Here is a 13,422-nt window from a genome sequence, read left to right as displayed (position 1 = left end):
GCCTCCCAGAATGGTGGCACTGTGAATCTCTCCAGTTATTGTGTGGAACCCAAAGAATATGTTCCTTCAGGCCATGACTCAAAAGCAGCAATTGAGTTTGTCTTGAAATGCCTTAAAAACAAGTTAAAGCTTGAACTTTGATTAATTTTTGACGGCTATTTTTAAATGCTCCTTCTCCTTTGTGAGAGGCAGAGAGATGTTGCACAAGGTGAAGAAAACAAGTCAGTTTGAGGGACAGAAAAATATGTTAGACAGACGAGCAATATGTGCGTGTGGATGGGAGAGGGACGGACATTTGTGGAACCTTGAGACGTGATGTCTTTCCGAGGTAGGTTTGCCACTGGAGAACAGCTGGGACATGAGACCTGATCATCTCCCGAATACCTGAACCCATTTTGCTCTGCTCGGTTTCCATTCAGAGCAGGACCTCCGAGTGAGGGAGCCTCCTGATGCAAGTATGGGAAAAGTTGACGGGGGTTCAGCACCTAAAGTTAACAGAGAAGCAATCACTGCTCACGGTGTCAAATCCCTGAATGAAACTTTTCATGTGACCCATTCGTTAGCAGCGCTGCCCCCAAAAAGGAGGTACAGTGAGTCCAAAGAGAGGAGGCTCATTGATTCACCTCATTCCAGTATTCTTCTGAGCACGATTAGACCATAAGGGCAGCACGGTAGCATTGTGGATAGCACAATTGCTTCACAGTTCCAGGGTCCCAGCTTCGATTCTGGCTTGGGTCACTGTCTGTGCGGAGTCTGCACATCCTCCCCGTGTGTGCGTGGGTTTCCTCCGGGTGCTCCGGTTTCCTCCCACAGTCCAAAGATGTGCAGGTTAGGTGGATTGGCCATGCTAAATTGCCCTTAGTGTCCAAAATTGACCTTAGTGTTGGGTGGGGTTACTGGGTTATGGGGATAGGGTGGAGGTGTTGACCTTGGGTAGGGTGCTCTTTCCGGGGGCCGGTGCAGACTCGATGGGCCGAATGGCATCCTTCTGCACTGTAAATTCTATGATAATCTATGATAAGACATAGGAGCAGAATTAGGCCACTTGGCCCATCGAGTCTGCTCCGCCATTCAATCATGGCTGATATTTTCTCATCCCCATTCTCCTGCCTTCTCCCCATAACCCCTGATCCCCTTCTTAATCAAGAACCTATCGATCTCTGTCTTAAAGACACTCAGTGAATTGGCCTCCGCAGCCTTCTGCGACAAAGAGTTCCACAGATTCACCACCCTCTGGCTGAAAAAAATCCTCCTCATCTCTGTTTTATAAAGGATCGCCCCTTTAGTCTGAGATGGTGCCCTCGGGTTCTAGTCTCTCCTACTAGTGGAAACATCCTCTCCACGTCCACTCTGTCCAAGCCACTGGATTGATGCCACTGCCCCAAGACATACCTCCACTTCTTTCCTAGTGAGACCTGCTGCCAGTAGCAGTTTAGACAAAGACCGGACAAATGCCAACACCTCATCGTTCTACCATCGTTTACATGCAGTAAGGCAGTCTATGTGTTAAAGGAAGGGATTAAGTTAAGGCTGGGCAGTAGCGAGAGGTGAGACACTAGGGCTCTGCACATGAGCGCACGCCTATACACACACTCTGATCATATTGTATTCTAAATAGTTTTAGCACTTACCCTTTTTGTTTATACTGAGAATTCAAAGACAACTGCTTATGCAACACCGGGGCTGTTTAGCACAGGGCTAAATCGCTGGCTTTGAAAGCAGACCCAGGCAGGCCAGCAGCACGGTTCGATTCCCGTAACAGCCTCCCCGAACAGGCGCCGGAATGTGGTGACTAGGGGCTTTTCACAGTAACTTATGCATTCCAATCTGTCGAGAGTCTGAAGCGTTTCAGCTAGTTTATGAGGTACCAGTTATTAATACAACTGCAATCAGTCCGGGTTAGAAAAGTGGGTGACTGGAGAATGTATACGAGTCATGTTGTATCTCCTGCAAAGGAACTCGATAGTTGTTGGATAAGTAAAGAAATAAATGCACGTAAGCTTCATACGACAAATGCAAAAAAACACTGTACACTGGGGGAAAATTCAGAATGTCCAAATTACCTAACAGCACGTCTTTCAGGTCCTGTGGGAGGAAACCCACGCAAACTCGGGGAGAACCACACAGACAGTGACCCAAGCGGAATTGAACCTGGGACCTGGTGCTGTGAAGCAACAGTGCTAACCACTATGCTTCCGTGCCACCCATTTTTTTTCCATGGTATAATGTTCCTGTCGATATGCGGCAGCACATTCCTTTTCCAAAGAGTTGCCTATCAGATGTAATACTGAAACATATGTGTTGCACTTGAATTCAGAATCATAGAATTTACAGTGAAGAAGGAGGCCATTTGGCCCATCGGATCTGCATCGGCCCTTGGAAAGAGCATCCATGCCTCCACCCTATCCCTGTTACCCAGCCTAACCTTTCTTGGACACTGAGGGGCAATTTAGCAGGGCCAATACACCTAACCTGCACTTCTTTGGGATGTAAGAGGAAACCGGAGCACCCGGGGAAACCCACGCAGACACGGTGAGAACATGCAGACTCTGCACAGACAGTGACCCAAGCCGGGAATCGAACCTGGGATCCTGAAGCTGTGAAGCAACTGTGCTAACCACTGTGCTACCGTGCTGCCCTTATTTAAATAGTGTGTCGTTGAGAACATATTGTGAAACTTCTCATCAAGAAGTTGATGATCAAAACCAGCTGACTCTCGGGAGTACGATGGTGGATACACCGCGGCTAGGAGGGGTCCTAGCCAGGGGGGGGGGGGAAGGGGGGTTGGGGGGGGGAAGGGGGGTTAGGGGGGGATACCGGGTTGCTGCTGGAAAGGCCGAGGACGGGAAGGGAAGAACGGGAGGAGAGAGGGGGAGGGGCCATCGCCATGGGGAACGGGTCAGAAGGGGAGGGTCGACCCGGGGCGAACAGGGGACAGGACATGGCTAACAGACAGGGGAAAGGGACGGGTCGCTCCGCGACCCGGTTGATTACTTGGAACGTGAGGGGGCTGAATGGGCCTGTCAAGAGATCAAGGGTTTTTTCACACCTAAAGGGACTGCAGGCGGATGTGGCAATGTTGCAGGAGACTCACTTGAGAGTAGTAGACCAGGTACGCCTGAGAAGGGGGTGGGTGGGACAGGTGTTCCACTCAGGCTTGGACGCAAAGAACCGGGGGGTGGCGATTTTGGTGGGAAAGAGGGTGTCGTTCGTGGCGGCGCAGGTGGTAGCAGATAAGGAGGGTAGGTACGTGATGGTGAAGGGTAGGCTGCAGGGAGAGAATGTGGTGCTGGTGAATGTGTATGCCCCGAATTGGGATGACGCGGGTTTTATGAGGCGCCTGTTGGGCCTCATTCCGGGTCTGGAGGCAGGGGGCCTGATCATGGGGGGGGACTTCAATACAGTGCTCGACCCTGGGCTGGACAGATCGAGTTCCAGGACGAATAGGAGGCCGGCAGCGGCAGAGGTGCTAAGGGGGTTCATGGAGCAGATGGGGGGGGTAGACCCTTGGAGATTTGGCAGGCCAAGGGCGAGGGAGTATTCTTTTTTCTCCCACGTCCACAGGGTGTACTCCAGAATAGACTTTTTTGTACTGAGCAGGGGGCTGATTTCGAGAGTGCAGGACACGGAGTACTCGGCCATTGCGATTTCGGACCATGCACCACACTGGGTAGAGGTAGAACTGGGGGAAGCACGGGACCAACGCCCGTTGTGGCGCCTGGATGTGGGGCTGCTGGCGGACGATGAGGTGTGCGGAAGGGTCCGGAAGGGCATTGAGAGATATCTGGGCACGAACGACACGGGCGAGGTGAAGGTGGGGGTAGTCTGGGAGGCCCTGAAAGCAGTGATCAGAGGAGAGCTGATCTCCATAAGGGCACACAGAGAAAGGAAGGAGAGGCAGGAGAGGGAGAGACTGGTGGGGGAACTTATAGAAGTGGACAGGAGATATGCGGAGACACCAGAGGAGGGGCTGTTGAGGGAGCGGCGCAGTTTACAGGCCCAGTTTGACCTACTGACCACTAGGAAGGCGGAGACGCAATGGAGAAGGGTACAGGGCGCGGTCTATGAGTACGGGGAAAAGGCGAGCAGGATGCTGGCACACCAGCTGCGCAAGCGAGATGCAGCCAGAGAGATTGGGGGAGTGAGAGAGAAGGGAGGGAACGTAGTGCAGAAGGGGCAAGAGGTGAACGGGGTCTTCAGGGATTTCTACAGGGAATTGTACCGGTCTGAACCGCCCAGGAGGAGGGGGGGAATGGAGAACTTCCTCGATAGATTGAGGTTCCCAAAGGTCCAGGAGGAACGGGTGGAGGGGCTGGGGGCGCCGATAGAGCTGCAGGAGCTAGTTAAAGGGATAGGCCAGATGCAGGCGGGGAAGGCGCCGGGGCCGGATGGGTTCCCGGTGGAATTTTATAAGAAGTATGTGGACTTGGTGGGTCCAGTGCTGGTGCGAGCCTTCAATGAGGCGCGAGAGGGGGGGGTTCTGCCCCCGACAATGTCACAGGCCCTGATCTCCTTGATCCTGAAGCGGGACAAAGACCCTGTACAGTGCGGGTCCTACAGGCCTATCTCCCTCTTGAATGTAGATGCCAAACTGTTGGCAAAGGTCCTGGCAACCAGAATAGAGGATTGTGTGCCAGGTGTAATCCATGAGGACCAGACGGGGTTCGTAAAGGGACGACAACTTAACACAAATGTCCGGAGACTGTTGAATGTGATTATGATGCCAGCAGTGGAGGGGGAGGCTGAGATAGTGGTAGCACTGGATGCGGAGAAGGCATTCGATAGGGTGGAGTGGGAATACCTGTGGGAGACGCTGGAACGGTTTGGGTTTGGGGAGGGATTTATCAAGTGGGTGAAGCTGCTGTATTCGGCCCCGATGGCGAGTGTGGTTACAAACGGGAGGAGGTCAGAGTATTTTGGGCTCCATCGAGGTACCAGGCAGGGATGCCCCCTATCCCCCTTACTATTTGCATTAGCGATCGAACCGTTGGCGATGGCACTGAGGGGTTCAGGGGGGTGGAGAGGACTGACAAGGGGAGGGGAGGAACATCGGGTATCACTCTATGCGGATGATTTGTTGTTGTATGTGGCAGACCCGGAAGGGGGAATGCCGGAGGTAATGGAAATACTAGCGGAGTTTGGGAACTTTTCGGGATATAAATTAAATGTGGGTAAAAGTGAGGTCTTTGTGATACACCCGGGAGATCAGGGGGAGGGAATTGGGCGGCTCCCCTTTAAGAGAGCAGTAAAGAGCTTCAGGTACTTGGGGGTGCAGGTGGCAAGGAACTGGGGGACCCTCCACAAGCTGAACTTTTCAAGGCTGGTGGAGCAGATGGAGGAGGAGTTCAAGAGGTGGGACATGGTACCGCTGTCGCTAGCAGGGAGGGTGCAGTCAGTCAAAATGACGGTCCTCCCGAGGTTCTTGTTTCTGTTCCAGTGCTTGCCCATCTTTCTCCCCAGGGCCTTCTTCAAGAAGGTAACTAGCAGCATTATGGGCTATGTGTGGGCACATGGCACCCCTAGAGTGAGAAGGATTTTCTTGGAACGGAGTAGGGACAGTGGAGGATTAGCGCTACCCAATCTTTCCGGATACTACTGGGCGGCGAACGCATCGATGGTGCGCAAGTGGGTGATGGAGGGGGAGGGGGCAGCTTGGAAACGTATGGAAAGGGCGTCCTGCGGCAATACAAGCCTGGGGGCGCTAGTAACGGCACCATGGCCGCTCCCCCCCACAAGGTATACCACGAGTCCGGTAGTGGCGGCCACCCTTAAAATCTGGGGGCAGTGGAGGCGACACAGGGGGGAAGTGGGGGGTCTGATGGCGGCGCCACTGAGAGGGAACCACAGATTTGTCCCGGGGAACACTGGCGGGGGATTCCAGAGCTGGTACAGGGCGGGCATCAGGCAACTGAGGGACATGTTCATAGAGGGGAGGTTTGCGAGCCTGGGAGAGCTGGAGGAGAAATTTGAGCTCCCCCCGGGGAACACGTTTAGATACCTGCAGGTGAAGGCATTTGCCAGACGACAGGTGGAAGGATTTCCCTTGCTTCCCGATAGAGGGGTGAGTGATAGGGTGCTGTCAGGGGTCTGGGTCGGAGAAGGGAAGGTCTCGGACATCTACAAAATAATGCAGGAGGTGGAGGAGGTATCGATAGAGGAGCTGAAAGACAAGTGGGAAGCGGAGCTGGGAGAGCAGATAGAAGATGGGACATGGGCGGATGCCTTAGAGAGGGTCAATTCGTCGTCGTCGTGCGCAAGGTTGGGCCTCATCCAATTTAAGGTGCTGCACAGAGCCCATATGACGGGGACTAGGATGAGTCGGTTCTTCGGGGGTGAGGACAGGTGTGTTAGGTGTTCGGGAAGCCCTGCGAACCATGTACATATGTTCTGGATGTGCCCAGCACTGGAAGAGTTCTGGGAGGGGGTGGCGGGGACGGTATCGAGAGTGGTGGGAACCAGGGTCAAACCAGGGTGGGGGCTAGCAATTTTTGGGGTTGGGATGGAGCCAGGAGTACAGGAGGCAGGGGAGGCCGGAATATTGGCCTTTGCGTCCTTGGTAGCTCGGAGAAGGATCTTGATTCAATGGAGGGACACAAGGCCACCAAGTGTTAACACCTGGTTAAACGACATGGCAAGCTTCATCCAATTGGAAAGAATCAAATTCGCCCTGAGAGGGTCGGTACAGGGGTTCTTCCGGCGGTGGCAGCCCTTCCTTGACTTTCTGGATCAGAGATAGGAACTGGAGGCCGAAACAGCAGCAACCGGGGAGAAAGGGGGGGGGGGGAAGGGAGGGGGGGGGGATAGCAGCGAAGGGAGCACGTCAGCGGGGGGTCGCGGGCAATGACTGCCCGAGGCCATCAGTAGAAAGGGAAAAACGGTTTGGTTGCTAGACTGGTAGCGCGGGGGGGGGGGGGGGGGGGGGAGGGTGGGGGGGTGCGCGCGGGGGAGGGCGTGGGGAGGATTTTCCAGGGGGGATTTGTTGTGTTATAATTTAAAATGTAGTAGGGGTAAATGTTTGTATCGAAAAATTTCAATAAAAATTATTAAAAAAAAAAAAAGAAGTTGATGATCCCGGCTCTGGGTCACTGTCCGTGTGGAGTTTCCACATTCTCCCCGTGTCTGCGTGGGTTTCACCCCCACAACCCAAATATGTGCAGACTAGGTGGATTGGCCATGCTAAATTGCTCCTTAATTGGAAAAATGAATTGGGTACTCTAAATTTATAAAAGAAAAGAATGGAAAACAAAACGACAGCCCCTTTTAATGGAAAATACCAGTGTCAGATAGCAAGAAACGAGTCAGAATTATTCACCCTTTCTGGGGATGTCTCTAATAAACTTCAGTCTGAAGCCCTCCCACGCCCTCTCCTTGGAGCACAGCCTCTGCCATAATGCCAAGAGGTAAATGGCAATGTTATATAATTTTGGAACTCTGACCAGACCAACAATGCCCTGCAAAGTGGACACAAGTCACCAAATAAACTGATAAATGTGAAGATAAAAACAAATAGAACATAGAACAGTACAGCACAGAACAGGCCCTTCGGCCCTCAATGTTGTGCCGAGCCATGATCACCCTACTCAAACCCACGTATCCACCCTATACCCGTAACCCAACAACCCCCCCCTTAACCTTACTTTTTATTAGGACACTACGGGCAATTTAGCATGGCCAATCCACCTAACCCGCACATCTTTGGACTGTGGGAGGAAACCGGAGCACCCGGAGGAAACCCACGCACACAGGGGGAGGACGTGCAGACTCCACACAGACAGTGACCCAGCCGGGAATCGAACCTGGGACCCTGGAGCTGTGAAGCATTTATGCTAACCACCATGCTACCCTGCTGCCCCTAAATGACTGGCTGTTGGAATCTGAAACAAAACAGAAAATACTGGAAAATCTCAGCAGGTCTGGCAGTATCTGTGGAGAGAGAAGTGAGCTAATGTCTCGAGTCTGGATGACTCTTTGTCATCCAGATAGGTCGAGGATCAGATTAATACTGTATTGGGGGTGGAGCAGTGGGGCTGGAGAGGGGGCCAGTGAAAGGTGGAGATTGACAAAGATGTCGTGGACAGAAGACAAAGAGAATGTAAATGGGGGTGAGCACAGTAAGAAGTCTTACAACACCAGGTTAAAGTCTAGCAGGTTTGTTTCAAACACTAGCTTTCGGAGCACTGCTCCTTCCTCAGGTTCCTCATTCACCCGAGGAAGGAGCAGTGCTCCAAAAGCTAGTGTTTGAAACAAACATGTTGGACTTTAACCTGGTGTAGTAAGGTGTCTTACTGTGCTCACCCCAGTCCAATGCCGGCATCTCCGCATCATGGGTAAATGGGGGTGACCAAGGCTAAGAGGAGTGCAGATAGTTGCACAGAAAGAGATTAGAATGTGTGAATGGCAGAACAAAGGTGAGCAGTGTGTTAATAGGCAACTAGAAACAGGGTCCAGGTGGAGTGGGAGAATGGGGAGAAATGGTGTGGGGAAAACGGATGAATGGAAGAAATGAAAATAAATTGATAGAAATAAAAATGGGGTGAAGGTGGAGGAAAAACATACTTTATATTCAGAGGTTTCCAAATTTTGTAGTGGATCGGGATATTTTGTGTCATTTTATTTTGCTGTTTCATCCCACTAAAAGATAAATCACAGTGATCAGTAACCATTGCAGACAGAATTCTGAACGGTTATTGACTAACGAGTCTCTGGTAAGTGGGAAATGCCACTCCTGTTTATGCGGTATTAACCGCGGTGCCTCCAATTTTTGTCTGCGCCATACTGTTCCAGTTTATTATCTTTGTTTCACATCGGGCGGCACGGTGGCACAGTGATTAGCATTGCTGCCTACGGCGCTGAGGACCCGGGTTCGAATCCCGGCCCTGGGTCACTGTCTGTGAGGAGTTTGCACGTTCTCCCCGTGTCTGCGTGGGTTTCACCCCCACAACCCAAAGATGTGCAGGTTAGGTGGATTGGCCACGTTAAATTGCCCCTTAATTGGAAAAAATGAATTGGATATTCTAAATTTAAAAAAAAAAAAATCTTTGTTTCACATCTACTTACCAAAATCATGAATCAGCAGTCAGTAACCAAACCATATCCTGCAGCTAATATGTGTTAAATGGCTTGGAGCAATGAGGAGTGGAATTAATTACTATTAATTGTACACAGCGCTAAATTAACATTTTTTAAAAGTCTTTCAATTTGTTCGGTGTACCTTGTAAGAAATCAGATTCTGCTGTGTCAGTATTGTGAGGAAAGATGTAAAATCTTGCGTTACAACGGCATTAAGAGCTTGCAGTGTGCCTGCCAGTAATAGCATGTTTATGATCAATTTTCTTTTTAAATCAGGATGTTCACAACAATGCGCAAACCGCTGAAAAGCCTCCAGGCCCCTTGTCTCCCTCCAGAGACGATTCCAGTGGCCAGAAAACCGAAACACCTAGAGCGCACGGAACTACTAATGGTGTCATCCCCAACCTCTTGAACAGCGATGAGAAGGACGAAATCACAGTGGAGAAGCCCGAGATGCGGCCAAAAGTGAGGAGGCCTGGCTGGACGTGTGGCGAGTGTCTGCAGTGGTTTTCAGAGCGAGAGCTCTATGTATCCCATATGAAGAGAAGTCACGGAAAGGTAAATAACTCCTCATCATAATTCAGTCCTGTTGAGATTAACAGGGTGGAATCCTGTACTCCATCAGTTTTGATGCACGGTAGCATTGTGGTTAGCACAATTGCTTCACAGCTCCAGGGTCCCAGGTTTGATTCCCGGCTTGGGTCACTGTCTGTGCAGAGTCTGCACGTTCTCCCCGTGTGTGCGTGGGTTTCCTCCGGGTGCTCCGGTTTCCTCCCACATTCCAAAGATGTGCAGGTTAGGTGGATTGGCCGTGCTAAATTGCCCTTAGTGTCCAAAATTGCCCTTAGTGTTGAGTGGGGTTGCTGGGTTACGGGGATAGGGTGGATGTGTGGGCTTGGGTCGGGTGCTCTTTCCAAGAGCCGGTGCAGACTCGATGGGCCAAATGGCCTCCTTCTGCACTTTAAATTCTATGAGAGAACTGCTTTGAATTTACTGCACCAAAACAGGCCTATAGGTCTATGCGTTCATGTTCCACGTGACTGCCTCCCCGCACTACTTCATCAAACTTTTATCAGCATCACGTTCTATTCCTTTCTCCCTCGTGCTTGTCTGGTTTTCCCTTAAACAATTTATGCTACTCACCTCAACTCCGATGTTTGTTCTTTCATGGGACGTACAGGCAGGTCCTCGATTTAAAATTCCATTATATTGTAATATTACACTATATTCCAATTATGCTACACTCCCTCGCTTCCACGGAAATCTTAACCTATATTCTGTGCTCTCAAGTCCCTGAAACACATGCAGCAAGAGCTTGCACTCGATTTTAGAGGTTCAGTGATGACGCACAATTTCATGCAACTTTTCATTTCATTTTGTTTGAGGGTGTCTCGCTGTTACCATTGTGCTTAAGAGTCAAGTCATTAAAAATTAATATGGTCGATTTTGTTTTTATAAATTTAGAGTGCCCAATAATTTTTTTCCAATTAAGGGGCAATTTAGCGTGGCCAATACACCTACCCTGCCCATCTTTGGGTTGTGGGCGCGAAACCCACGCAAACACGGGGAGAATGTGCAAACTCCACACGGACAGTGACCCAGAGCCAGGATCGAAGCTGGGACCTTGGTACCGTGGGGCAGCAGCACTAACTACTGCACCACTATCCTGCCCCAATATGGTTGATTTTAACCTTTCCTGATTGATTGATGCTTTTTAAAAAACTGTTTATTTGGTAAACGTTTCCTACAGGGATTGAGGACGATTCATCAGCAAACTGTCCTTTAACCACTTGCCAGGAATGGCTGATGAAAAAGTGGCGTTGGCAGATCTTCTGCCCTATCTGTGGGCAACACAGGTGGAGAAGGTTGTCAAGAAGGCATACGGTAGCATTGCTGCCTATGGCGCTGAGGACCTGGGTTCGAATCCCGGCTCTGGATCACTGTCCGTGAAGAGTTTGCACATTCTCCCCGTGTCTGCGTGGGTTTCACCCCCACAACCCACGCTGGCGTGGATTGGCCACGCTAAATTGTCCCTTAATTGGAAAAAATAATTGGGTACTCTAAATTCTTTTTTAAAAAGAAGGCATACGGCATGCTTGCTTTCATTGGCCGGGGCACTGAGTATAAGAATTGGCAAGTCATGTTGCAGCTAGAGTGTAGTTAGTTAGAGGGCGGCATGTGGCGCAGTAGATAGCACTGGGACTGCGGCACTGAGGACCCGGGTTTGAATCCCGGTTCTGGGTCACTGTCCGTATGGAGTTTGCACATTCTCCCCATGTCTGCATGGGTTTTACCCCCACAACCCAAAGATGTGCAGGTTAGGTGGATTGGCCACGCTAAATTGTCCCTGAATTGGAAATTTAAAAAAATTGGATACTCTAAATTTATAGGGGAAAAAAAGAACCTTAGTTAGGCCACACTTGGAGTATAGTGTTCAATTCTGGTCACCACACTACCAGAGGGATATGGAGGCTTTAGAGAGGGTGCAGAAGAGATTTACCAGGATGTTGCCTGGTATGGAGGGCATTAGCTATGAGGAGCAGTTGAATAAACTCAGTTTGTTCTCACTGGAACAACAAAGGTTGAGGGGCGACCCGATAGAGGTCTACAAAATTATTTATTTTTAAAAATAAATTTAGTGTACCCAATTATTTTTTTACAATTCAGGGGCAATTTAGCATGGCCAATCTGACGGAAGGAGGTGGAGGAGAGTATGTCCGGGGTGCGTGGGGTCCTTAATTATGCTGGCTGCCTTTCTGAGGCTGCGGGAATTATAGATAGAGTCAATGGACTGGGCTACATTCATGACCTTTCGTAGTTTCCTGCGGTCTTGGGCAGAGCAGGCTCCATACCAAGCTGTGATACAACCAGAAAGAATGCTTTCTATGGTGCATCTGTAGGAGTTGGTGAGGATTGTAGCTGACATACCAAATTTCCGTAGTCTTCTGAGAAAGTAGAGTCGTTGGTGGGCTTTCTTAACTATAGTGTCGGCAAGGGGGGACCAGGACAGGCTGTTGGTGATCTGTACACCTAAAAACTTGACGTTCTCGACCCTTTCTACTTCGTTCCCATTGATGTAGACAGGGTCCACTACGCTTCCTGGTCAGATCACATATAAAGTATTGTGTAAAGTTTTGGTGTCCTTCTTTAAGAAAGGACATAACTGCATGGGAAGTTGTTCAGAGAATGTCCATTTGACTGATCCCTGGGAGGAGGGGTTCTCCCATGACGGAATGTTGGAGAGGCTGGGTCCTGGATTACAGAAACACATACAGTCTTGAGGGAGCCCTGACAGAATGGATGTTGAAAGGAGGTTTTCTCTTGTGGGAGAGGCCAAAACTAGAGGTCAACTGTTTAAAAATGAGAGGTCTCCCATTTAAGACAGAATTGAGGAGAGAACTTTTTCCCCATGAGAGGTTTGTTGCTCTTTGGAACTCTTTCTCCCAGGCAGCGGTGGAGGCAGGGTGTTTGACTGTTTTTAAGGGGAAGGTAGATCAATTCTTGACTAACAAGGGATTTGGGGGAATATAGGAAAGTGGCATTGAGGCCACAATCAGATCATCTGTGAGCAGGCTTGAAGGGACAAATGGCCTACTCCTGCTCCTAATTCGTACGTTTGCATATCTGGGAAATGACAATTTTTGCTCAGTCAGGTGTAGATATTTTGTAAACCTGTTGCCATATCAGATTCTCTAATACAAACCACTGAGAAATTCATACAGATTCTCTTTGCTTTAGTACAAACTCTTCTTGTAAGGACACACCTCAACAACCTATGTTCCTTATGGTTGACAAATGCCAAGGTTTAGGAAACCACAACTGGTGGAGTTTAATTGCTCAGAGGTTTGCTAAGGTTAACCAGTGGCTGGAAACAGTATGAAGGGCAAGAACACTCTTGCCAGCTTCCTGCTGTTTCTCCAGCTGTGACCAGTCAACCCATTTTTGCCTTGATATTATCCAGAGCTAAATTGGAAGAATATCAGTCCAACCATTTTGTGTCCCAACAATAATCCAGCAAAGCAATTCCAGCCTCGCCAGGTAAGCCAACGATACAGGGTGGTATTGTCAAATCATTAAAAATACTCTCAAGGACCACAGAACGTATCTTGCTCAGGTGACAGACTAATAAATTGGCTACACAGGATTAGCTTAGTCCCAATCTCCCATTACAAGGAGGCACCATAGCACAGTGGTTAGCATAGTTCCTTCACAGCTCCAGGGTCCCAGGTTTGATTCTCAGCTTGGGTCACCGTCTGTGCGCAGTCTGCAAATTCTGCCCGTGTCTGCGTGGATTTCCTCCGGGTTCCTCCCACAGTCCAAAGATGTGCCGTGTCATGAGAATGTCACTTTAAG

General features: G+C 49.9%; 1 protein-coding gene across 6 annotated transcripts in view; it reads left to right on the top strand.

Annotated features, from left to right (window-relative positions):
- znf592 (zinc finger protein 592) overlaps window positions 1–13,422 on the top strand; it is a 197,809-nt gene that overhangs the window by 151,899 nt on the left and 32,488 nt on the right. For all 6 annotated transcript variants that reach the window (XM_038784203.1, XM_038784206.1, XM_038784204.1 and 3 more), the window contains one exon: window positions 9,346–9,627. In XM_038784203.1, coding sequence (XP_038640131.1) covers window positions 9,346–9,627 — 282 coding nt within the window. The remainder of the gene's footprint in view (window positions 1–9,345; window positions 9,628–13,422) is intronic.

This window comes from Scyliorhinus canicula, chromosome 24 (assembly GCF_902713615.1).
Source record: "Scyliorhinus canicula chromosome 24, sScyCan1.1, whole genome shotgun sequence".
In the NCBI taxonomy this organism is placed as follows: domain Eukaryota; kingdom Metazoa; phylum Chordata; class Chondrichthyes; order Carcharhiniformes; family Scyliorhinidae; genus Scyliorhinus; species Scyliorhinus canicula.
The sequence above is the reverse complement of the archived record's forward strand: the minus strand, read 5'-3'. Positions and strand labels throughout refer to the sequence as shown.